The sequence below is a fragment of the Pectinophora gossypiella genome, chromosome 29 (assembly GCF_024362695.1).
Source record: "Pectinophora gossypiella chromosome 29, ilPecGoss1.1, whole genome shotgun sequence".
NCBI classification, from domain to species: domain Eukaryota; kingdom Metazoa; phylum Arthropoda; class Insecta; order Lepidoptera; family Gelechiidae; genus Pectinophora; species Pectinophora gossypiella.
The window spans coordinates 5,324,624-5,351,744 of NC_065432.1; the positions used below are offsets into that span (position 1 = coordinate 5,324,624).

General features: G+C 39.9%; 1 protein-coding gene across 3 annotated transcripts; it reads right to left on the reverse strand.

Moving 5' to 3' along the window:
• Positions 1–257: 257 nt before the first annotated feature.
• Positions 258–17,358, reverse strand: LOC126379586 (neurogenic differentiation factor 2). Of its 3 annotated transcripts, none has more exons than XM_050028392.1 (8): positions 17,154–17,358; positions 13,191–13,281; positions 12,896–13,006; positions 11,654–11,737; positions 10,197–10,384; positions 9,112–9,204; positions 7,557–7,694; positions 258–402 (listed from the first exon to the last, which is right to left on the reverse strand). In XM_050028392.1, the coding sequence occupies exons 2-8, from the start codon at positions 13,273–13,275 to the stop codon at positions 307–309; spliced, it is 795 nt and encodes a 264-aa protein (XP_049884349.1). In that variant the 5' UTR covers positions 13,276–13,281; positions 17,154–17,358; the 3' UTR covers positions 258–306. The 3 variants fall into 3 exon arrangements, with proteins under 3 accessions (XP_049884349.1, XP_049884348.1, XP_049884350.1); XM_050028391.1 differs by having other exon boundaries at positions 16,974–17,358; XM_050028393.1 differs by lacking the exon at positions 9,112–9,204 and having other exon boundaries at positions 16,974–17,358.
• Between the last annotated feature and the right edge of the window lie 9,763 nt (positions 17,359–27,121).

Genomic DNA, 27,121 nt, shown 5'->3' on the forward strand with positions numbered 1-27,121 from the left:
GAATCGAAAGAACGAATCCCAGATATAGAGGCTTACCTCGTCGCACTAACAGAGGTAATTCAGTGCCAAAGTGTTGGGACCTCAGCATGAGTTTCAGTTATAGAGGTTTCTCACTTATCCAGGTCCCACTTAACCAAGTTTCACTGTAATTGTAGTATTATAACAATTATATGTGTATTAAACTCTCGCACACAGTAAAGGCACGTGAGCACACCGTTTTGGTAATTATAATGAATAGCGGCAGGAGGACGGGCCTTCACACCTCATCACGTTTAGCGTCGATATCTGCCGTGCGCTATTCTATACCTAACTAGGTAAACTTTGTTCCGTCTTCAACTCCAACGCCCACACGTGCTGTGGCCACCCCGTTCGGCCTTTGCCCCGTTTGTCGGATGAATTACTCTGTAACAATTAAAAACAAACATATAATTACACGTTAAGCCGTTGGTCCCGGCTGCATTAGCAGTCGTTAATAACCACCAATCCGCACTGGGCCCGCGTGATGGTTTAAGGCCCGATCTCCCTATCCATCCATAGGGAAGGCCCGTGCCCCAGCAGTGGGGACGTTAATGGGTTGATGATGATGATGTTAAGTTGGTTTGGACACAGAGCGGGTGAAGGATAATAAAATTATTACATGTTGTAACTATAAAAATACGCACCAAATCACGTCACATACCCCACTTGAGCTGGGCCACTCGAGTGATTCACTGGGAACCACGGCGCTTGCATGTGGTATGGAAGATAACGCGCCGACCTCATGCACTTATAGGCGCCATTATGGTACTATAGAGTGTATACATATAAACTCACGCTTATTTCCAAGGGTAAGCCTCTGCTTACCCTTGGAGACTATGGAATTCCATTGGCTTCGATCCTGACACACTTCTCTTGCTTCCTCCACATTCATCAATCGTTTCTCCCATCCTATGACCGGTCTTTGCGAAAGTTGCTTAACTTCAACAATCGCAGACCGAGCGCGTTTATCGCTGCACCACCTTTTTTTTTGTTTTTTGACGTGACTTATTATAGATTTGCCGCAGATGGCATTAACTACTTGGCCGGACAAATGGGGAGCGCTGAAGGCTCTCACCCGGTACAACGTTTAAGGCAACAGGCCTGAGGGTGCCCAGTTGGGCGCGAACCTCGGCTCAGGGCATCGTCTGAGAGGAAAAATATTTGAAAGAATTAATCGACCCTAGTGGGTCGATAGCGATAAGCGCTGAATGAGGGAAATCGTCGACCACGCCGGCGGGGTCGATATCGGGGTGCTGAAGTGTTTGGTATCGCGAGCTGATTGGCTGCCTCTATGGCTAGAGTAATCGGGTCGTCGGGATCGTATATTACGTCCTTCGGAGTCTATAAAGTTTATTCTATTCTATTCTATTATTATGTTTATTGTTTCAATTTCCCAAAAAGAAAGTCTAATTCCGGAACGCAAACGAAACAAAGTAATTCAATTTGGAAATAGTAATATACTCGCCGTCTACCAGATAGGGCCATGTGGCCAAACGCTATTAGATTAGCGGTAATTGGTGTATGGTGCAAGTGATAGGCGGCCAAAGCGGAAGGTCAGACAGGCAGTCGCTTCTGTAAAAAACCGGACGAAGATTTGACAGATCTTCAGGTTAGGTAAGCGGACCCGATGAAAAACGGGACAATAATAAATAAATAAAAAATAAAAATCAGAAATCAGAATCATTTATTCAACGTAATTATCATGGATAAACTTGTTGAAGGTCAATGTAACATTTTTGAATTTACGTCATTTCGCAAGGTGTTATGGCTGAGGAGAAGAAATGACAAGAAACTGCAACAGCAACACATCTTTTAAAAACCAATGAGGATATACATTACAAGTTATTTAATAACTAGAGGAACACATAAAATAATGTTTATTGTGATACCCAGGTTTACATAACACAATTATAAAATAAAGTTTTCCATCACAAAAGGTAACAAGCTCAGCATATGCCGAGATAAAATATCTCGACGCCGGTTTTCAGCCTGCACCTGTGTTGGTGAATGAATGCTGATGTAAATGATGATGTATGGACATATTACGTAGATGTGTCAAAAGTCAACAGAATCTTTCATCGGCAATATATCGCGTTATGGTATTTCGACAGACCAACATGACTTTTTTGGAGTGCATTAGCACCAGTCGACAAAACGACTATCGATACCGACCCCGCCGGCGTGGTCGACGCACATCACCGCCCTCATTCAGCGCTTATCGCTATCGACACTAGTGGGTCAATATATTCAAAATTCTAGTTATGTATAAGTTTTTACAATAAAATACCAGATAATATTTTAAATTTGTCAGAAAATAAATTTAAAGCTCATGTGAAGCATGCTTTATGTAAAAAAGCTTATAAAAATACCTGGCATTAAATGTGTTCCTCTAGTTATTAAATAACTTGTAATGTATCGTACCCTCATTGATTTAAAAGATGTGTTGCTGTTGCAGTTTCTTGTCATTTCTTCTCCTCAGCCATAACACCTTGCGAAGTGACGTAAATTCAAAAATGTTACATTGACCTTCAACAAGTTTATCCATGATAATTACGTTGAATAAATGATTCTGATTTCTGTTAATGCCATCTGCGGCAAATTTCTATCTATTTTCTTTGTTTGTGGCTGCATCGTTCAGAAACGATGATTCTGCCAACGTCAAGGTTTAAGAGAAAATAAATATGAGGCAAATTTACTGAATCGTCAAAATATTCAATAAACAAAGTGTATCTATCTATTTTCGCTTCGTGCCAAGAAGCCGCTTCATAACTCGAAAGTTTATGTGGACTTTTGAGTTATTTCGTTTGGGGTTCGGAGTAGGAGTCTACTCCGAGGGTGGGGGCTTAGGTTTCATCATCATCACCTTTCATCATTTCATTAATCATCAAGAAAAAAAATACGTAAGACATGGCTGTATGGGCATAGTTCCCTTTGCCTTACCCTTCGGGGAAAACAAAAAAAAGAAATGAATCGTAAAAATCAATAAAATGACAGTTACTTTTTTTATCATGTCGCGCTTGTTAGCCCGGCTGAACAGCTTTGAAGCAAGACGGAAATCCGGTTGTAGTTTTTCGCTTGCACCAACCATAACAGGGACCAGACGCCCTCAGTTAGCCACAAGCTCTGGAAATACTCTCTTTATGACTAATTTTATTGTTGATACTGCGATATCAACTCACTGTTATTATAACCAGAAATCAGAAACATTTATTAACTTGTTGAAGGTCAATTCAAATTCAATTCAAATTATTTATTTCAGAGTAATATCCATAATTATAAATACATTAGATTAGAATCCATTATTAAACTTAAAATTAAATTATATTATATAAAATCAAATAAAATTAATATTATTAATAGAAATTAAATAAAATACATGAAATAAAATAAAATAAAATCAATGTAACATTTTTGACGTTCAGCTGCTTGTCTTCCCGGGCATGTCGTAAAAACCGACAGAGGGATTGCGTCCTCTAACATGATGGACTAATGTTATGGGCGATAGGCTGATCCCTTATCACCATAAGGTTCATCATATCCATCTTAGGACTTCGTATCAACAGTGGCTGCAAGTTGTCTTTGATTGCTTGTGGCTCTGCCCACCCCATTTGGGATTGCGGGCGTGAGTTTATGTATGTACCTATGTATGTAACATTTTTGAATTTACGTCATTTCGCAAGGTGTTATGGCTGAGGAGAAGAAATTATACTATATATTGTTAATTATTTATGTAATTTCGTGATTATTCATGCAATAAATAAATCGTCTGAAAGACTATTTGACATTATATTGGATACGCAGAGCATTATACGCTTTTTGAGTATATTTGTGTATTTTTTTGAGTGTATTTTTTTGTAATGACAGGTGAGGCAATCTTAGAATAAGTCCCTTTTTTTGATAAGCCGGCTTGCTTCTTGGACGAGCGCCAGTTCGAACCCCGGCACTGGGCTTGCACCAATGAGTTATTAATTTATCTTAAGGGCAGTTTCCACTAACACAGTTGGCTCGACCATTATAGACGGCGATACGGCTTACCTATCACGTTGGTTTGTGGTGTGATTTGAAGGTAGTCACCCAATAAACATATGTGAGTCTGTGTTCAACACTTGTTTAATTCAGCTCGTCATAATCATCTCTCTAGCATTATCCCGTTTTTCATAAAGTCCACTTACCTAACCAGAAGGTTTGACAGGTCCGGTTTTTTACAGAAGCGACTGCCTGTCCAATACAGGTTAGGTCACATACCTCCGAAAACGCATTTCTCGGGAATATGGAATGTGGGTTGTTTTCCTTCACCCTCATCTTTTTAACGACCTCCGTGGTCCAGTGGTTGAGCGTTGGGCTCACAATCCGGAGATCCCGAGCTCGATTCCCGGTGGGGACATATCACTAAAATTACTTTGTAATCCCTAATTTCGTTAGGACACTACTGGCTGATCACCAGATTGGTCGAAAGTAAGATGATTCGTGCTTCGGAAGCGGCGTTAAGCCGTTGGTCCCGGTTACTACTTACCGATGTAAGTAGTCGTTACATGAGCCATGTCAGGGGCCTTTGGCGGCACAATAGTAACCCTAACGCCAGGGTTGATGAAGTTGGTGAACCACCTCCACCTCCAGACCCTCACTTAGCACGTAAAAAAGCGAAACGGCAGACTTAAACTATCTTTCGTTCGTTTTTTTTTCTCCAGACAACATACCTGGTTTGTTTATGTTAAACTAGACACGTGCCTCTGTTTACATATTAATAGTTTAACTACTTCCCATGTTTATGGCGGTGTTGCAATGTTTTTTGTCAAAGTTTTGGTGTTAAAAAAAGATTTTCCGGTAGTTTTTTTTTTACAACCTAGTTAAAGTTGTTGTTCCCTTCAGCAATCGTTACAGGAAGGTAGGTTTAATTCTATCTTTCTCTTTATTGAAACATAGTATTACAATTTTACATTAATAAAAATACAAAATTAAAGCACATAATAACGGGTTCTTACCGCGTTTAAACCCATAAAAACATATCCCCATTTAAACGCGGTAAGAACCCGTTATTATGTGCTTTAATTATGATAATAACCGCGTAAACTTAAAACAATGAATAAAAATACAGACAACTAGGTATAATCAATTACTTTAGTTATGCGGCGGTCCCTGCACTAAGCTCAGCTTGTATCGCAGGGGCCAGAGTACGATTTCCTATGTTAGGATGATATACAAAATGTTTAAGCATTTTTATTATGATTTTTTTAATTATTTTCTAATTATTCTGGTATATAATTTATTCAAAAATGGCAGAAGCATTATATAAAAATAACTGTTGCTTGATATTTGGATCACATTATGTATAGAATTATGTTGCTACTTATATTGCGTCTCTTTATTTTGATCACAATAATAATGCGTTGCGTTGGAAATATGATTGGCCACCTGATACGACACGATTCATTTATAACAAACATTATAGAAGGAAAAATTGAAGGGAAGAGAGGAAGGGGTAGACCTAGGATAACATTTATGAAACAAATAAAAGAGAAGGTGCAGGTCGTGTCGTATCGGGAGGTGAAGGTTTTGGCGGGAAGAAGAGAGGAATGGCGGTTACTCCACAGAAAAGAGCGCAGCTCTTAAATAGAGAGAGAGAGAATAATGCGTTGTGCCTGGATGTAATAACAAGGGTCATCAAAAATAAAGATAAAAGATGAATTGTCTGTTATCCATGAAATTAGAAAGTCAAACGGAGGGAACTTTGTACAGCTCTATCTATATTTTTTTGCAATATTCTTTCCGTGTTTTTTTTTCTAACCTAACCTAACCTTGTGAAAAATTAAACTACTTTTTTACCTAATTCGTAACAACTTCCGTGGTCCAGTGGTTGAGCGTTGGGCTCACGATCCGGAGATCCCGGGTTCGAATCCCGGTGGGGACATATCGCAAAAATAACTTTGTGATCCCTAGTTTGGTTAGGACGTTACAGGCTGATCACCTGATCGTCCAAAAAGTAAGATGATCCGTGCTTCGAAAGGCACGTTAAGCCGTTGGTCCCGGTTACTACTTACTGATGTAAGTAAGTAGTCGTGACATGAGCCATGTCAGGGCCTTTGGCGGCTCAATAATAACCCGGACACCAGGGTTGATGAGGTTGGTAATTCACCTCAGAACCCACACGATAGAAGACCTAATTCGTATTCCCTGTAACATTCGTAACTAATAAAGCGTGAACATTTCACGAACACGTAATTTGAACCGTGTTAACAACACTATAAGAAATTACATCCCCAATTTACACACTCTTCCTGAAAACTAAACAAAATTAGACATTTTGTACGAAAAAAAGCATCTTTTTTTCTCATTCACAGAACAAACGATACACACTCCGCACGTGGTTTCGCTTAACTTGTAAAGTTATCTTTCTCTGGGGCATTGACGAAAAAAAACGCACCCGTGTCTTTTTTTTTGTTAAAGTTAAAATTCAAAATTATCTTCATTCAGTAGGTAACATAGTTAAGAGCTTACATGGCTTCAAGAGAAGGCTTTTTTTAACGTGACTTATTGTAGACTTGCCGCAGATAGCAATAACTACTTGGCCGGACAAATGGGGAGCGCTGGAGGGTCTCACCCGGTATAACGTTTAAGACAACAGGCCTGAGGGTGCCCAGTTAGGCAAAAGAGAAGGCGAACGTCGTGTCTTATGATCTCCGTGGTCCAGTGGTTGAAGGATGAGCTCACGATCCGGATGTCCTGGGTTCGATTCCCGGAGGGGAGATATCACAAAAATCACTTTGTGTTCCCTAGTTTGGTGAGAACATTACCTGATTGTCCGAAAATAAGATGATCCGTGCTTCGGAAGGCACGTTAAGCCTATGGTTTCGGTTACTACATACTGATGTAAGTAAGTAGTCGTTATATGAGCCATGTCAGGGGGAGTTACTTCTATGCTGTTCTGGGAGCAAATAAAAAACATAGAAAACGTTCAGCTGCTTGTCTTCCCGGGCATGTCGTAAAAACCGACAGAGGGATTGTGTCATCTAACATGAGGGACTAATGTTATGGGCGATAGGCTGATCCCTTATCACCATAAGGTTCATCATATCCAGCTTACGACATCGTATCAACAGTGGCTGCAAGTTGTCTTTGATTACTTGTGGCTCTGCCCACCCCATTAGGGATTACGGGCGTGAGTTTATGTATGTATGTATTTCAGGGGCTAAGGAAGTGAAGGAATTGGCCTTTGATAGGCAAGAATGGAGAATGCCACACCGACAAGAGCGTGGCTCTTAAATTAGTGATGATGAACATAGTTACACTTTGAATCGTCATTTTTTATAACGAACGTCTCATCCGCCTAAAACTACTGCAGCTTCACAACTTGTATAGCCGGGGAAAAGAAGTTGCAAGAAAAACCTCGACACGGCGCCTTAAGACGTTCTTTTTAACACTTTCAATGACAGAACGTCTAATGACGTTCCGATTCCAAGGTGTCATACTACCTATTATGAACCATCAGTGACCCATGGTCTCTGCATATGAAAGGATTAAAATAAAATTTCAGCTCTCACCTGTGCACTCTCGTTGGTCCGTCTCCTCGGCGGGGCGTGATGCAGCTCAGCCCTGAACCCTCCAGCTGGCTCCCCGTCTGTCTCCAACACGTTCAGCAGGTATGATATGTATGAGGTCGCCAACCGCAGTGTTTTAATCTACAACCAAGAGAGATATTAATAAGTGACAAAGTTCGTAAGTATTTCATAGCCTGTGAGGGGATCTGGTCGAGTGTGGACAAGCTTAATAGTCGCGAAAAGAGACAGCAAGGAAAATGAGAAATTTAATAAAAACTCAACATGTTATGGGAGCTAGCTACAGCTACAGAGGCTGTTAAAGATCGCGAGGAGTGAAAATCTGTTTCCCAACAGGGGATAAAAGGATTAGAAGAAGAAGAAAAAGTAGGAGAAAAGGCGTATGAACCACATATGAGGCACTAAATGTGAAACTCATAAGTGTATGGCCCATATGTGGGCCACATTTTTTCTTGCCATTGTGTGTCTATGTACATCATCATCATCATCATCATCATCAGCCGTATGACGCCCACTGCTGGGCATAGGCCTCCCCCAAGGATCTCCACGACGATCGGTCCTGCGCTGCCCGCATCCAGCGGCTTCCCGCGACCTTCACCAGATCGTCGGTCCACCTTGTAGCGGGCCTACCCACTGAGCGTCGTCCGACACGTGTCTATGTACATAAATTCCAATTTGGTTATCGAAATATAACGTTGCACGTGAGGGGTGGATATCGAAATTTCAGTTGCACAGTGAAACGTGTTGACAAAATTTCGTTCGTTTGATATTATTTATTTTTTATTCGTGATATTAACAGTCAGATATAAGCAGTAAATGTAAATGATGCTAATAAAACTGCTTACTCATAGAAAAATTACCAACTGCAAATAAGTTAGTAATCGTATAAGTATTATTTTTTTTATGAGAGAACAAAAAAATAATTCGATTTGATATTAGAATCTGAATCATCCCCCTGAGTATTCGTTACGATGTCACTTACACCCCGTACAAGTACGTACAGTCATGAGCAATATATTGTACCCACTTTAGGACTTTGTCGCACTAACATATTTGACATTTAGTGAGACTTACAGTTCAATTTGTCAAAAAAGTTAATGTGACATGGTACCAAAGTGCATACATACTAATGCTCGTGACCTTACAGGCAGCCATACAAGTACGTATGCGTGTTAGTGACTCTTTAGCAAATACTGAGGAGGTTGTGATTAAGATCATGATTCTGAGTTGATATCAAGTAGAATTTTCGGTCGGAAAATTCATAAAAATTTCAGTGTCTTTTTTAATTATTTTCAGTTCCATACTTTTGCGACGGAAAAATCCACTCATATCAACTTAGAATCATGGTCTGAATCATCCCTCGAAGTTTTCGTTACGATGTCACTAACACCCTGTATTTGTTGGAAAGATGGAATGAGAGAAACAAGAGATACAAAGGGTATTTTAATAGAAAAAAAACAGCTTTTCTTTTTTTTTAATTCATCTCTGAGAAGAAGTGAGAAGACCCGACCAAGTCCCCCCAATAAGGCCAGTGACCAACCTTGGAGAGTTTAGTGTCAGGCAGAACATTGGGTATCCTTTGCCTCAGTTGGCAAAAAGCTGTGTTGATGCTGTGTGATCTCCTGCGCGCCATCTGATGGATCATGATAGATATTGGAACGTATAGCGATCGACACCTCATCGGGCCGAGGGCGACCAGAGGCACCCTCCCCTGGCGTTTTCGCCAGTTATCATTACCGCTGCGCATTTCCTTTATTTTTATAAATGGGAACTTTAAAATTTACCTACAGTTATCCTAACTATCCGGGCCATACGTCTCACATACTGACACACACCCTATTCACACATACACACACGCACTCTTAGGGTGCTACCAGACCAATCGATCGATCATTGATCGACGGCATCGATCAACGTCGATCGAAGTTGATCGACTGGTCTGGTAACTTTAATTGATCTACAGATACTGTTCGATTAAGCAATCGATCGATTGCCGGGCGATGACAATAATCGATCCGTCGGTCTGGTAGAAACTATCGATCGACGTCGACTATTCTATTCTACCATCGATCGATGCCGTCGATCGAGCATAATTAAAACATATGAGACTCCCGATATTTCGACACTGTTGCAAGTGCCATGATCACGGGATGACTAGTAGTAGAGCAATAGAAAGTATAATAAAACTCTGAAAATAAAACTCTTGAACGACCTCCGTGGTCCAGTGGTTGTGTGCTTACGATCCGGAGGTTCCGGGTTCGAACCCTGATGGGGACAAATCACAAAAATCACTTTGTGATCCTTAGTTTGGTTAGGACGTTACAGACTGATCACCTGATTGTCCAAAAATTAAGATGATCCGTGCTTCGGAAGGCACGTTAAGCCGTTAATCCCGGCTACTAATAATAATAATAAAAAAGTTTACTCAGGTAAAATCTACGACACACATATACATTTACAACATTAAAGTATACACACATTGACATACTGATGTAAGTACGTAGTCGTTATGAGCCATATCAGGGGCTTTTGGCGGCTCAATAATAACCCTGACACCAGGGTTGATGAGGTTGGTAATCCACCTTACAACCCACACAAGAGAAGAAGATAAAACTCGTTGCTTACCTTAGAAAGTTTAGTATCCGGCGGTACATTAGGTATGCAATCTCTAAGGTCAGAGAAGGCGGTGTTAATGCTCTGTGTTCTTCGTCTCTCCTTCCTATTGGCCGTTGACCGGCGCTTCACGACTCTGACGAAAGATGGCGCTGTTCTTTCATATCGCAGCGGCAACGGCTGCATGTCGCATTCTATCGCTGGAAGAGTAAAATATGTTGAAAATTCCGGTCAAGTACGGTCACGAGCCGGGACGGGCTAACCTATAAAATGCTACTTAGATTCTATGACGATCTTGTGACGTAGCGAGTAGACGCCGCTTCTTCAAAAGCGCACCCCTGATGCCGGGCACCAGCGGTATCAGTACTGGTTGGCCGAGGAAATGGATTTTGGTACGGCTCTAGCTAGAACATCACCGATTGAGATTGGTCGGTGTACTGCGGAACGGAAGGCGATTGGGGCAACCACCGTTCTACACGCCCTATCTATGGAGTAATGAAGGCGATTACTCCACCGACAAGAGCGCAGCTCTTAAATAAAGAGAGAGACGGTCACGAGCAATAATATGTATACACTTTGGTACCATGTCACACTAACTTTTTTGACAAATTAAACTGTAAGTCTCACTAAACGTCAAATATGTTAGCGCAACAGAGTCCTAAAGTGGGTACATAATATTGCTCATGACTGTACTACAGATTCGCACATCGAGCTATTTTTTTTTTTGACGTGACTTATTGCAGATCTTAGAGAATCTTCAATAATTTAAATTAGAATGTCTGTTTTAAATTTGACGAGTGTTAAAAATTAAGTAAGTAAGTATTACTAACACACAACTACAGCACAAAAAAATGTTAAATAAATATATCTCCCTAAATTTGACAGGTCCGGTTTTTTTTTAAAAACCTGTTAAATAAATACATGACGTTCATAATCTTTCTCTTTATTTAAGAGCTGCGCTCTTGTCGGTGGAGTAATCGCCATTCCTCTCTTCTTCCCGCCAAATCCTTCACCTCCTGATATGACACGACCTGCACCTTCTCTTTTATTTTTGTTTCATAAATGTTCTCCTAGGTCTACCCCTTCTTCTCTTCCCTTCAATTCTACCTTCTATGATGTTTGTTATAAATGAATCGTGTCGTATCAGGTGGCCAATCATATTTCCTTTCCGATTCTCTATAGACGTTTATAAATAATATGTAGTTAAATGTACTTATTTTATGTAGGTTGTTCTTTTAATTATTTATTTTGTTAGAATGCACTAACCCGCTATTATTATACTTGTACAAAATTTTCCTGTACCCAAAGGTTGCCTGGAAGAAATTGCTGCATGAGCAATAAGGCCGCCTGTTGTGCTTTTCTGTATATGCTGTCCTTATCTCTGTATTTTGTGTCCATTGTGCTCAATAAAGTATTTTATCTATCTATCTATCTATCTAATATATATTATTTACGTATTTTACACTTACCTGAATTGTTCTGTGCAAATGTGTGATGCATATTATGATATGTATCATACGGTTCGTTAGCGCTCATTTGCATGTCTTCATAACCTAAAACAAACAAAGAAATGTAAGAGCCACGCTCTTGTCGGTGTACCATTTTCCATGCTACTTTTTTAGGGGAAAATAGGGCAGTGGTTTCCCTCTTGCCTTCCGCCCCGCAGTACTCTGTCTGACGCAAGTAGCCTTTGGCGGCTCAATAGTAACCCTGACACGAGGGTTGATGGGGTTAGTAATCCACTTCATAACCCACATGATAGAAGTTGTTTTTTTGACGTGACTTATTGTAGATTTGCCACAGATGGCATTAACTACTTGGCTCAAGGCCTCGTCTGGGAGGAAAAATATTTGAAAGAATTAAACGACCCTAGTGGGTCGATAGCGATAAGCGCTGAATGAAGGAACTCGTCGACCACGCCGGCGGGCTCGGTATCGGGGGTGATAGCTCTGTGCGGAGAACGCGTTACTTACATCGTAGGGTTACGGGTTTGAATCCCAGTTCGGGTTCTAAACCAAGGAATTCGACTTTATGAGTTTGAATTCATGTTTGGATCATAGATATCACGTGGTTTCCAGGAGTTGTGCCCGGTTAATGGCAATAGGCTCGTCCCCTATTACATGGGACTTGAACATAGCTGGCGAGGAGTGTGTGTAAGTATATACTAATAGATTTGCTTACCCCTTCAGGGACAATGGCGTGATGCTATATTGAGTTACGGGGTTGTTTACGTCTAAAGACTCACAAGTCTTTAGACGTAAACACTGGTATACATAACAACAGGGTCCACATAATACCAGCGTCGTGGTTCACGCCGCGACTTGTGCTGAGTGAGGCCCTTTTATCTCAGGACGTCCACCACCACCTTATGGTCATTTCGACAAACATCCGTCTTGCTTTTTTGTAATCGTTTTAGTGGAAATTTGATATGATGTTGTTGTCTTTTTCTTGTGTGTGTGGCGCCATTTTATAATAAACTATTCTATTTTATAACTAACCATACTTGTTCGTTCGGAAGGCACGTTAAGGCGTTGGTCCCGGTTACTACTTACTGATGTAAATAAGTAGTCGTTACATGAGCCATGTCAGGGGCCTTTGGCGGCGCAATAGTACCCCTGACACCAGGGGTGATGAGGTTGGTACTCCACCTCACAACCCACACGATAGAAGAAGACCACACTTATAGGAAATACTAGCGCGAATTTACTCACCATAACTTCTACCAATGTAATGGTTGGTATCGTGATACATGTCCGCGGTGTCGAACTCCTGACCCTCGCCGTTGACAGCTGGCCAATATGCCGCCCCGTCCATTGGGCTGCCTGGGGGTAAAGTAGGAAATATACAATACGGGATTATAATATTAGATCGTACTATAAACTTTCGAACAAAACACGCACGCACATACACACGCACGCACGCACATACACACGCACGCACGCACATACACACGCACGCACGCACGCACATACACACGCACGCACATGAAAAGAACTCCTGTCTTACCATGATGAGCAGGCGGGCAGTAGAAGGGGGGCTCGTACCGGTCGAAGCCCTCGTCTGAGGGTGACATGCTGCCGTAACTGGACATCAGAACCTGACACAAACATAAATTGATACATTATTATTATTAACAGCCTCCATGGTCTAGTGGTTAGAGCGTTAGGCTCACGATCTGGAGGTCCGGGTTCGATTCCCGATGGGGACATTGTCGAAATCACTTTGTGAGACTGTCCTTTGTTTGGTAAGGACTTTTCAGGCTTGAATCACCTGATTGTCCGAAAAAGTAAGATGATTCCGTGCTTCGGAGGGCACGTTAAGCCGTTGGTCCCGGCTATTAGCCGTAAAAACACCTCCACCAACCCGCATTGGAGCAGCGTGGTGGAGTATGCTCCATACCCCCTCCGGTTGATTGACGGGAGGCCTGTGCCCAGCAGTGGGACGTATATAGGCTGGTTATGTTATGTATTATTATTAGCCTGTGTAATCCCACTGCTGGGCAAAGGCCTCCCCCATGTCTTTCCAAGTATCCCGGTTCTGTGCGAGCTCTATCCAGTCTTTTCGATAACCGTCGAGATCATCACGCCATCGTTTCCGGGGTCTACCACGTCTACGGTGTCCGTCCTGTGGTACCCAGTGCGTGATGATCTTTGCCCATCGTTCCGGAAAATGAAATGAATACATACAAACGAAGATATAGCCACCGTAGTTCTGTAGCAGTAACTGTCAGTACTATTCAGAGGCGGAGGACAGGAGTCATGGTATGGTTTTGTAATAGACTACTCTGGGCGCCGTCCCACTTGCGTCAGACAGAGTACTGCGGGGCGGAAGGCAAGAGGGAAACCACTGCCCTATTTTTCCCTAAAAAGTAGCATGGAAAATGCTGCACCGACAAGAGCGTGGCTCTTAAATTGATGATGATGAGTTCTGTAGCACACCGGCTTGCTTGTCGAACGGGGAGCGCCGGTTCGAACCCCGGCAGCTTTTTTTGACGTGACTTATTGTAGATTTGCCGCAGATGGCATTAACTACTTGACCTGACAAATGGGGAGCGCTGAAGGCTCTCACCCGGTACAACGTTTAAGACAACAGGCCTGAGGGTGTCCAGTTGTGCGCGAACCTCGGCTCAGGGCGTCGTCTGAGAGGAGAAATGTTTGAAAGAATTAATCGACCCAGTTGGTCGATAGCGATAAGCGATGATTGAGGGAAATCGTCGACCACGCCGGCGGAGTCGGTATCGGGGTGAAATCGGCTGGATCACATCATCATCATGTAGAATCAGAAAATTTGTCTATAAGTATATATAGTCATCATCATCATCAGCCCATTAACGTCCCCACTGCACGGGCCTTTGGTGGTTATTAACGACTGCTAATGCAGCCGGGACCAACGGCTTCACGTGCCTTTCGAAGCACGGTGGAGCTCGAGATGAACTTTTTTTGTGGTCACCCATCCTATGACCAGCCTTTGCGAAAGTTGCTTAACTTCAACAATCGCAGACCGAGCGCGTTTACCGCTGCGCCACCGAGCTCCTTAGTAGAGAAGTATTATATAGTATTATTCTATACCCTCATATGTCTGCTTAGACAAAAATAAATCGTACAAATAACTGCACTTGACTCCATTTCGAGTGGCCACTTGACAACAGATTGTATGAATGCACTACTGTTTAGTAAAAAAGTTAAAGTCAAAGGATCAGAAATATACTTAGAAAAAGCTTGTACATTTTATAGAATCAAAATCATTGATTCAACGTAATGGCTTAACGTGTCTTCCGAAGCACGGATCATCTTTCTTTCGGACAATCTGGGGCCTATTTTATAAAACTTACAATTGTAAATTACAATGACAATTTGGTGTTCATTACGTAGCTAATATGAAACTGCAAAATATTCGTGATCACACACTCCGCAATGTACATCACATTGTCATTGTAAATAATTGTAAGTTTTATTAAACAGGCTCCATGTGATCAGCCTGTAATGTCTTAATTAAACTAGGGATCACAAAGTGTTTTTTGTGACATGTCCCCACCGGGATTCGAACCCGGGGCCATCAGTAAGTAGTAACCGGGAGCAACGGCTTAACGTGTCTTCCGAAGCACGGATCGTCTTACTTTCGGACAATCAGGTGATCAGCCTGCAATGTGCCACGGCACACAAAGTGATTCGAACCCGGGACCTCCAGACCGAGAGCGTGTACTGCCATGTCGTGTACTGTACCATGATAAATAGTACGTCGACTTAATGTAAACATGGATGAAACTTCATTCATGTGCAAGACATATGTCGCGCACAGATTTTATGTTTTGACGCGCTCTTTGTAATAATAAGCTGGGTTTGATAACTTCACGGCGTACGCTGTTACAGGGTGGGTTACAAGAACGAGGTGAACTATGTACCTATTTTAGGTTAATAATTAAAACACATAATAACGGGTTCTTACGGGTTGGGTTCTATCCCGCATCCAAGTTGTTTGTAAATGTTTATTTCCTTTTGGTGGTTGCCTGGAAGAAATTGCTCTAGAGCAATAAGGCCGCCCAAATTGTACTGTGTTCATGTGTTATGTCTGATTGTTTAAATGTAGTTATGTGCAATAAAGTATATTTGATTTGATTTGATTCTTACCGCGTTTAAAGTAGGGACATGAGACTCCCGTTATTTCGACACAGTTGCAAGTGCCATGATCACGGGATGACTGAACCCTTTATTATGTGTTTTAATTATGATAATAACCGCGTAAACTTAAAACAATGTATTTTAGGTTAATTTTAGAAAATAGGTAATCTAACATTTTATTTTACTTATTGTAGATTTGCCGCAGATGGCATTAGCTACTTGGCCAGAAGTTATCTAACATAGGTACTATCTTCATGGTGTAAAATGCGGCCTCCGTGGTCTAGTGGTTAGAGCGTTAGGTTCACGATTTGAAAGTCCGGGCTTGATTCCCGTTGGAAACATTTTTGAAATTACTTTGTGTGACTATTCTTTGTTTAGCTAGGATATGGCTTGAATTCCCCGATTATCCAAAAAGGTAATATGATTCCGTGGTTCGCAAGGCAAGAGAGTTGAATATTACTTTTTTTTACATGTCTTATTCGCGTTCACTACTTGGCCGAACAAATGGGGAGCGCTGTGAGCTCCGATTTTACTCACTCACTGAATATATGATGAATAAGTATACCCCCTCCGGTTGATTGAGGGGAGGCCTGTTCCAGCAGTGGGACGTATATATAGGCAGTTTATGTTATGTAAGTATATATAGGCCCCGATTCCTGCAGACACCGCCTAATTTTATTTTAGGTTATATCCGTCATTTTCGTATCCGTCGAAAAGGAAAGGGACGGATGATTCTCAGCTCTTAATTTTAGGAAGAATGAGTAAATGAATGAATAACCCGGGCGAATCAAAAGGTACGTCGCTGGTATGCATTCCGTTTGACGTGCTGTCTACTTAACTGTGTCGGGTTATTGACGGATGTAAAATTTTTAGACGGTTGGTTTAGATTTGTGCTTAAAATTGACGTGTGTTCCATAAATTTTATGCTTGTCGATTACCCGTCCCTTTCCTTTTCGGCGGATAAGAAAATGACAGATATAACTTTAAATTAAATTAGATGGTATTTACAGGAATTAGCACCATAATGATGTTGCTGTTGCTGTCTTTTTTTGGTGTGTGGCGCCCTTTTATTATAAACTATTTTTATTCTATTCTATATAAACTTAACCTGCCTGAGCCTTTTTTAAACAGGCGTGATTTTATGAATAAAATTACTACCTACTAAACTTACCTTATATTAGTTATAATATCAAAATATTCTATTTCACCAACAATTTGTAATAAATCAACTTTGACTGAACCTCATTCACTATTATTTTCTCACAAAACAATTGAAATTCTCGACAATTAACATTTTGTTAAAAGGTACACAGATTTTCAAATCAACATATTTTAATAAGTACCTACTTACTTATTAAAATAATTCACTTATTTTATGTTTTTCGCTGTTTTAAGTAAACAATATATATTAAAAAATCACAAAATTGACTACTTATAAAACAAAAAAAAATATTTTTCTCGCAAAGAAAAAGCGCGCGGAATTTTTACTTTTTTTCACGGTCAAAGGGCGCGACCCGCGTTCGTCCAATATCAATGTGACACTGGGTGCTTTTTGATACACATTTCAGGAATGTATGGGATTAGTATTGAATTCCCCTTTTAGGAGGCGGGAACATGGGCGTGGCTTATAAACCAACCTTTTTGATTCGATAGCGCGCTAGGCGTGGTTAAAACGCCTTTTGTAATACTACCAATGAATATTACCTTTCTCTTTCATACATAGGTATATTCACGCTCGTTATTCCTAATGGGGCGGGCAGAGCCACAAGTAATAAGAAGGCAACTCGCAGCCATATTTTACTTTAGCCAACTAAATTGGCTTCGAGATCTTCTATCGTGTGGGTTGTGAGGTGGATTATCAACCTCATCAACCCTGGTGTCAGAGTTATTATTGAGCCGCCAAAGGCCCCTGACATGGCTCATGTACGTACTTACATCAGTAAGTAGTAACCGTGACCCACGGCTTAACGTGCCTTCCGAAGCACGGATCATCTTACTTTTGGACAATCAGGTGATCAGGCTGTAATGTCCTAACCAAACTAGGGATCACAAAGTAATTTTTGTGGTATGTCCCCACCGGGATTCGAGCCCGGGACTTCCGGATCGTGAGCCCAGCGCTCAACCACTGGACCACGGAGGTCGTTGTTAGATGATTATATTATTACAAAAATAATCTTACCTTAAACCTTTTTTTTAATTTCACGTGATTTCTTGTAAATTTGCGGCAGATGGCATTAACTACTTGGCCGGACAAATGGGGAGCGCTGAGAGCTACCCGTAGAATAAACAATAATAGTTATTACGTAGAAGTCGTCATTCTGGTCATGTGGTACAGTCATGAGCAATATAATGTACCCACTCTAGGACTCTGTCGCACTAACATGTTTGACATTTAGTGAGACTTACAGTTCAATTTGTCAAAAAGTTAATGTGACATGGTACCAAAGTGTATACATATTAATGCTCGTGACCGTACACCGGCTTGCTTCTCAAACCGGGAACACCGGTTCGAACCCCGGTAGCAGACTTGCACCAATGAGTTATTAATTTATCTTAAGTGCAGTTTCCACTAACACAGTTGTCTCGGCCATTATAGACGGCGATACGGCTCACCTATCACGTTGGTCTAACAGAAAGCTCGGTGAGGTGTGGGTACTTAGTTCATCTTGCAATGGAATTCCCTCTGTCAGGGTTACTATTGGGCCGCCAAAGGCCCCTGACATGGCTCATGTAACGACTACGTACTAACTTACATCAGCACGGATCATGTTACTTTCGGACAATCAGGTGATCAGCCTATAATGTCCTAACCAAACGAGGGACCACAAAATGATTTTTGTGATATGTCCCCACCGGGATGTGAACCTGGGACCTCCTCAAACTGGACCACAGAGACCGTTACTTCCCCAATTGGGATATAATCATGATCTTATGTTATGTCATTACTTTATAAAGGAATTTAATTAATTCTTGAAAAATAACAATACGTCATAAATACAAACATAAAAACGAGTCATCAAATAACCCGCCCCTCACTGGTGTGCGTCAAGCTAGCGGCCTCAAAAAAAAAATGGGCACGAAAAAATAATTTGACCATACCAAAAAATAGTACTCTTATTGAAAAAAATAGTACCTGTTGTAAAAAAATTAGTACCATCACGGTTCTGGATTTATAGCCATGTTTTATTGCACTTGCTAGCTTGACGGTGAGCGAAATTTGGCGAGAGTTAACGACAAGGTCTTTCGCTTTGATTTAAACGCCAAAAAATAGTACCGAAATAGTACTCACCCCCTGCAAAATACCGAAAGTAGTACTTCAACGGTTCCAAAGTTATAAAGGCAGTTCTTTGATCCCGCTAGCTTGACGTTTTGAAAATACCTATTATCTGGGGAACGCTTGCATACTTCAGTATGTAACTAATGTCAATAAACTCGTATGAAATAGTACTCCCTACCATCATAATTTTGATCCGATTCTCTTTGTAGAAATGTTAAAAAATCATCATAACCTATGCCATACATTTGTTGTTGATACAGTCACGTAGACAATTACATAACCTCACAATTTATTCGTAAGTATTGCCATTTTGGAGGTCTACCCTACCATTTCTTTGCACTTCAGTGCTGCTATTACAAAAAATTCCTATTGCATACACCCATATGCACTAATTTTAATAGAAAATGGCTGCATGGGTCTAGTTCTTATCGAAAACAATCTGTGATTTTTTATTTTATAATTTATACCTTCATGTTGAATTTGTTACGGATCGAAGTGTTTGTTAATAAACAATTTGCAGTATTTGTAGAATAACTCAAAGAGTTTCAACAATGATATTACTTTCATCTAACAACCCTGGCACTTCACCAATTTTTACCCAAAAATGGGGAAAAATACTGAAATCTGACAACATTCTTGACCATGTGTAATAATTTTGTTCGCGACTGTACTCGTCTTGATAAATGTATGACATAGGTTATAATGACTTTTTGACATATTTCTACAAAGAGAATCAGGTCCAAATTATGATGGTAGGGAGTACTATTTCATACGAGTTTATTGACATTAGTTACAAACTGAAGTATGCAAGCATTCCCCAGATAATAGGTATTTTCAAAACGTCAAGCTAGCGGGATCAAAGAACTACCTTTATAACTTTGGAACCGTTGAAGTACTACTTTCGGTATTTTGCAGGGGGTGAGTACTATTTCGATACTATTTTTTGGCGTTTAAATCAAAGCGAAAGACCTTGTCGTTAACTCTCGCCAAATTTCGCTCACCGTCAAGCTAGCAAGTGCAATAAAACATGGCTATAAATCCAGAACCGTGATAGTACTAATTTTTTTACAACAGGTACTATTTTTTTCAATAAGAGTACTATTTTTTGGTATGGTCAAATTATTTTTTCGTGCCCATTTTTTTTTTGAGGCCGCTAGCTTGACGCACACCAATCCTAAAGGGATTGGGTAGGCTCACATGTCTTCAAGAAATGAAGAAATGCAATGAACCATTTCTATCGAGATTGATGAATGATCTTCTTACATCATTCTCTGGCCAAGTAGTCAACAAGTCATGTCAAAAAAAAAACTTTCAAAAAAGTAAATAAAAATCCATGTTCAAGAGTAAATAAAATACAAACACATTTATTGATAAATAACACACACTACACTGATTCCGAAAAAGAAAATTTTCTTCAAAAAGTACTTCCTTCACAATATGGCTTATACAGTCACGTAGACAATTACATAACCTCACAATTTATTCGTAAGTATTGCCATTTTGGAGGTCTACCCTACCATTTCTTTGCACTTCAGTGCTGCTATTACAAAAAATTCCTATTGCATACACCCATATGCACTAATTTTAATAGAAAATGGCTGCATGGGTCTAGTTCTTATCGAAAACAATCTGTGATTTTAATACATCATAATACATTTTTAATCTGCTGTTTTATTTTATAATTTATACCTTCATGTTGAATTTGTTACGGATCGAAGTGTTTGTTAATAAACAATTTGCAGTATTTGTAGAATAACTCAAAGAGTTTCAACAATGATATTACTTTCATCTAACAACCCTGGCACTTCACCAATTTTTACCCAAAAATGGGGAAAAATACTGAAATCTGACAACATTCTTGACCATGTGTAATAATTTTGTTCGCGACTGTACTCGTCTTGATAAATGTATGACATAGGTTATAATGACTTTTTGACATATTTCTACAAAGAGAATCAGGTCCAAATTATGATGGTAGGGAGTACTATTTCATACGAGTTTATTGACATTAGTTACAAACTGAAGTATGCAAGCATTCCCCAGATAATAGGTATTTTCAAAACGTCAAGCTAGCGGGATCAAAGAACTACCTTTATAACTTTGGAACCGTTGAAGTACTACTTTCGGTATTTTGCAGGGGGTGAGTACTATTTCGATACTATTTTTTGGCGTTTAAATCAAAGCGAAAGACCTTGTCGTTAACTCTCGCCAAATTTCGCTCACCGTCAAGCTAGCAAGTGCAATAAAACATGGCTATAAATCCAGAACCGTGATGGTACTAATTTTTTTACAACAGGTACTATTTTTTTCAATAAGAGTACTATTTTTTGGTATGGTCAAATTATTTTTTCGTGCCCATTTTTTTTTTGAGGCCGCTAGCTTGACGCACACCAATCCTAAAGGGATTGGGTAGGCTCACATGTCTTCAAGAAATGAAGAAATGCAATGAACCATTTCTATCGAGATTGATGAATGATCTTCTTACATCATTCTCTGGCCAAGTAGTCAACAAGTCATGTCAAAAAAAAAACTTTCAAAAAAGTAAATAAAAATCCATGTTCAAGAGTAAATAAAATACAAACACATTTATTGATAAATAACACACACTACACTGATTCCGAAAAAGAAAATTTTCTTCAAAAAGTACTTCCTTCACAATATGGCTTATACAGTCACGTAGACAATTACATAACCTCACAATTTATTCGTAAGTATTGCCATTTTGGAGGTCTACCCTACCATTTCTTTGCACTTCAGTGCTGCTATTACAAAAAATTCCTATTGCATACACCCATATGCACTAATTTTAATAGAAAATGGCTGCATGGGTCTAGTTCTTATCGAAAACAATCTGTGATTTTAATACATCATAATACATTTTTAATCTGCTGTTTTATTTTATAATTTATACCTTCATGTTGAATTTGTTACGGATCGAAGTGTTTGTTAATAAACAATTTGCAGTATTTGTAGAATAACTCAAAGAGTTTCAACAATGATATTACTTTCATCTAACAACCCTGGCACTTCACCAATTTTTACCCAAAAATGGGGAAAAATACTGAAATCTGACAACATTCTTGACCATGTGTAATAATTTTGTTCGCGACTGTACTCGTCTTGATAAATGTATGACATAGGTTATAATGACTTTTTGACATATTTCTACAAAGAGAATCAGGTCCAAATTATGATGGTAGGGAGTACTATTTCATACGAGTTTATTGACATTAGTTACAAACTGAAGTATGCAAGCATTCCCCAGATAATAGGTATTTTCAAAACGTCAAGCTAGCGGGATCAAAGAACTACCTTTATAACTTTGGAACCGTTGAAGTACTACTTTCGGTATTTTGCAGGGGGTGAGTACTATTTCGATACTATTTTTTGGCGTTTAAATCAAAGCGAAAGACCTTGTCGTTAACTCTCGCCAAATTTCGCTCACCGTCAAGCTAGCAAGTGCAATAAAACATGGCTATAAATCCAGAACCGTGATGGTACTAATTTTTTTACAACAGGTACTATTTTTTTCAATAAGAGTACTATTTTTTGGTATGGTCAAATTATTTTTTCGTGCCCATTTTTTTTTTGAGGCCGCTAGCTTGACGCACACCCTCACTGTTCCCGGAGCAAAGGTGCCCACAACACTAGCCGCATTACCGCGCTGAATGGCAATGACCTTTGGACCAGGAACGAGCCGGAGCGGGAGTCACCTGTTTTCTCCCTGAGCCTGAGACCCAATTCTGACACGAAGATTTTGGTGTCCGCCCCCAGCTACCAAAGGTCTTCACAACGGGCACGATGAGTTATAGAAAATAAGTTACATAACATAAACTGCCTATATACGTCCCACTGCTGGGCACAGGCCTCCCCTCAATCAACCGGAGGGGGTATGGAGCATACTCCACCACGCTGCTCCACTGCGGGTTGGTGGAGGTGTTTTTACGGCTAATAGCCGGGACCAACGGCTTAACGTGCCCTCCGAAGCACGGAATCATCTTACTTTTTCGGACAATCAGGTGATTCAAGCCTGAAAAGTCCTTACCAAACAAAGGACAGTCTCACAAAGTGATTTCGACAATGTCCCCATCGGGAATTGAACCCGGACCTCCAGATCGTGAGCCTAACGCTCTAACCACTAGACCACGGAGGCTGTCAAGAAAATAAGTTATTAGATTTAAAAAAGTTAATCTCGTAAATTGCCCCTCCGGGAATCGAACCCCGATCTCTAGTGTAATACGAATATCAACAGAGATAACGCGATATTATTATTTCGCTAATGGTTACATTTGGGAGTGATAATGTATGTTAATTACATTAGCCACGTGCCTGGGGGCGTTTTGTGGCTGGGGGCGATTATTTTAGAATGATTTCTCACCAAACTAGTGTTGCTGCATTATCGATAGTTTGAATATCGATAGATAGTTGCAGCTTGAAAATCATCTACTTACTTTCGATAGTTAGACACCATGTCGATAATTAGGTACTATGTTGATAGTTAGGCACTATGTTGATAGTTAGTCACTATATCGACATTTAGTCACTATATCGACAGTTAGTCACTATGTCGATAGTTAGTCAGTATGTCGATAGTTAGTCAGTATGTCGATAGTTAGTCACTATGTCGATAGTCAGTCACCATATCGATAGTTAGTCGCTATATCGACAGTTAGTCGCTATAACGATAGTTAGTCACTATATCAATAGTACTCAATAGTTAGCTGCAATATCGAAAGTTGGTCACCATATCGATAGTCAGTCACTATATCGATAGTTAGCCACTATGTCGTTAGTTAATATCGATAGTATCAATCGATAACTACTATTGTTTTCTTTTCGATACTACACCAAACCCGTGTGCGTCAAGCTAGCGGCCTCAAAAAAAAATGGGCACGAAAAAATAATTTGACCATACCAAAAATTAGTATCTACTCTTATTGAAAAAAAATAGTACCTGTTATAAAAAAAATAGTACCATCACGGTTCTGGATTTATAGCCATGTTTTATTGTACTAGGCCGCTAGCTTGACGCACACCCAAACCCGTCATACAATAAATAATAATCAATATTTTTCTTAATTCTACGTATAAGTAGATATAACGTGGCCAGATCTTAGAAATGGCTACTTGTCAATTTTCAGATTTAAAAAAAAAATAGAGACGTTTATTTTATACATAAACAGCCTATACACGTCACACTGCTGGGTACAGGGCTCCCCACAACCAACCGGAGGGGATATGGAGCCTACCCCACCACGCTGCTCCACTGCTGGTGGTCTAATGGTTAGAGAGTTAGCTCTAAATCTGGAAGTCCGGGTTCAATACCCGATGCGGACATTGTCGAAATCACTTTGTGAGACTGTCCTTTGTTTGGACGAACCCTGGCACCTGACTTACACCAAAGAGTTATTAATTTATCTTAAGTGCAGTTTTCACTAACACAGTTGGCTCGACAATTATAGACGGCGATACGGCTCACCTATCACGTTGGTCTAACAGAAATCTCGGTTGTGTGCAACTGCGTTCCCGTGTCCTGCCACGCGGCGGCAAGGAGGAACACCGTTGGGTTTTAGTGGGTATACCGGGTGGCAACACCCGGGGAGTCCCACATAACCACGTCGTCCCCCCGGGCGGCGTGGTATGCGTAACGCATTTCCCAACGTTAAAAAAAAAAGGTATTAAGGGTACTTAGTTCATCTTGCGAATGTACCTCTAATGCCGTGATTTGATTGTATATTTGAAATAAAACAAGTTCAATTTAAATAAAACTCTATATTAATATAATATAATAATAATAATTGTGTCTGCGTGTTATAGTGTATGCTTGCACGCCCCCGTTGGGTCCCTTCATCTACCAACTTGCTGGGTTGCGGTCAAGTGTGGCACGGCCATGTGGTGACGCTGGACATGTGGCCTTTTGTGACCACGCCACGTCTCTTATGGGTTTACAGAGTTAACATTACTAAAGTCTATTTTACAAGTAGTCCGCGACGGTCCACCTACTTCTACCAAAGTATTTATAAAGGAAATAGATTTCCATTCATTTCTACTACATTATCAGAACATCCTATTTAGTAAACAGATATGTCTGCCCGTAGAAAACTATGGATCTACCTACTCCACTCCAATCTCACCAGTCATCCCGTGATCATGGCCCTTGCAACAGTGTCGAAATATCGGGAGTCTCATATCCCTACTTTAAACGCGGTAAGAACCCGTTATTATGTGTTTTAATTATGATAATAACCGCGTAAACTTAAAACAATGTATGCTATTTATGTGCTCATACCGATGTGTGTGAGCAGAATTAATACCATGAATAAGTTTTTAATTTTATTAATACCACTACAATTATATAAATAACTATTACTCGGTTTCTCTTGTAGTTTTTAAGTTATGAAAGGAATTGGGTGAATCTCAAAATTTCAAGTTTGGTGGCGGTAATTTCATATTATTTTTTCGTGAAAAATTGGGTTCCAACACGAAAAAGATCCAAAAAGATCCTCGGTTCCGACATGAAAAAGGAATTTTTCAATTCCCAATTTTCCCAATTTCCCCAATTTTTCACGAAAAAATTATATGACAGTTCGCCACCAAACTTGACACATTTTGATATTCACCCAATTCATTTATAATTTATTCTAAAATAAATATTTATTTATATAAAGACTTTTGTTTAAGATTATTCAATGATTACTACATTGACATTATAAAGCATGATGTATTAGAACTGTAGAAATGAATGGAAATCTATTTCCTCTACTTTGGTAGAAATAGGGGGAAGCACCGGTCCGCCTCACGAAGTCCCGCGGTCGCGGCGCTAGTGCGCCAATGGCGCCGATTCCTGCAGACACCGCCTAATTTTATTTTAAGTTATATCCGTCATTTTCATATCCGTCGAAAAGGAAAGGGACGGATGATTCACAGCTCTTAATTTTAGGAAGAATGAGTAAATGAATGAATAACCCGGGCGAATCAAAAGGTACGTCGCTGGTATGCAATCCGTTTGACGTGCTGTCTACTTAACTGTGTCGGGTTATTGACGGATGTAAAATTTTTAGACGGTTGGTTTAGATTTGTGCTTAAAATTGACGTGTGTTCCATAAATTTTATGCTTGTCGATTACCCGTCCCTTTCCTTTTCGGCGGATAAGAAAATGACAGATATAACTTAAAATAAAATTAGATGGTATTTACAGGAATTAGCACCAATATCTGCATATAATTATGACTTGTCAATTAGTTCCATTGAAATCCGCGGGACTTCCGTCGTGACGCGTACTCTGCCCCGTACAGTCATGAGCAATATCATATACCCACTTTAGAACCCTATCGCACTATCATATTTGACATTCAATAAGACTTACTGTTTAATTTGTCTAAAAAGTTAATGTGACATGGTTTCAAAGTGTACATATTAGTACTCGTGACTGTACAAATACGTACAGGGGGGTTAAAATGGCCACATCGAAGCAATTCATCTAAGAAACCAATATTGCTTATTTGTCATTTGTTTGCATCGCGCACTTACTTTTATATGCGCAAAAGTCAAATTGCAATATTGCTTTATTGGATGAATTGCTTCGATGCGGCCATTGTAACCTCACAGGTAGCCGTACGGATATAGCCACGAGTACTAATATGTATACACTTTGGTACCATGTCACATTAACTTTTTTGACAAATTAAACCAGAAGTCTCATTAAATGTCAAATATGATAGTGCGACAGGGTTCTAAAGTGGGTACATGATATTACTCATAACTACGTATGGGTGTTAGTGACAATCGTAACGAAAACTTTGGTGTATGATTCAGACCATGATTCTGAGTTAATATCAAGCGAAATTTTCCGTCACAAAATTATTATTTTTTTCGTTTTTGAAATTATTTACTTTTGCGATGGAAAATTCCACTTGATATCAACACAGAATCATCCCATATAGTTTTCGTTGCGACGAACACCCTGTATATGATATTATAGATAATACAGGCCCAAAGCAATCTTAAAACAGTAACTATTCATTTAGTAATAATTTTTCGCT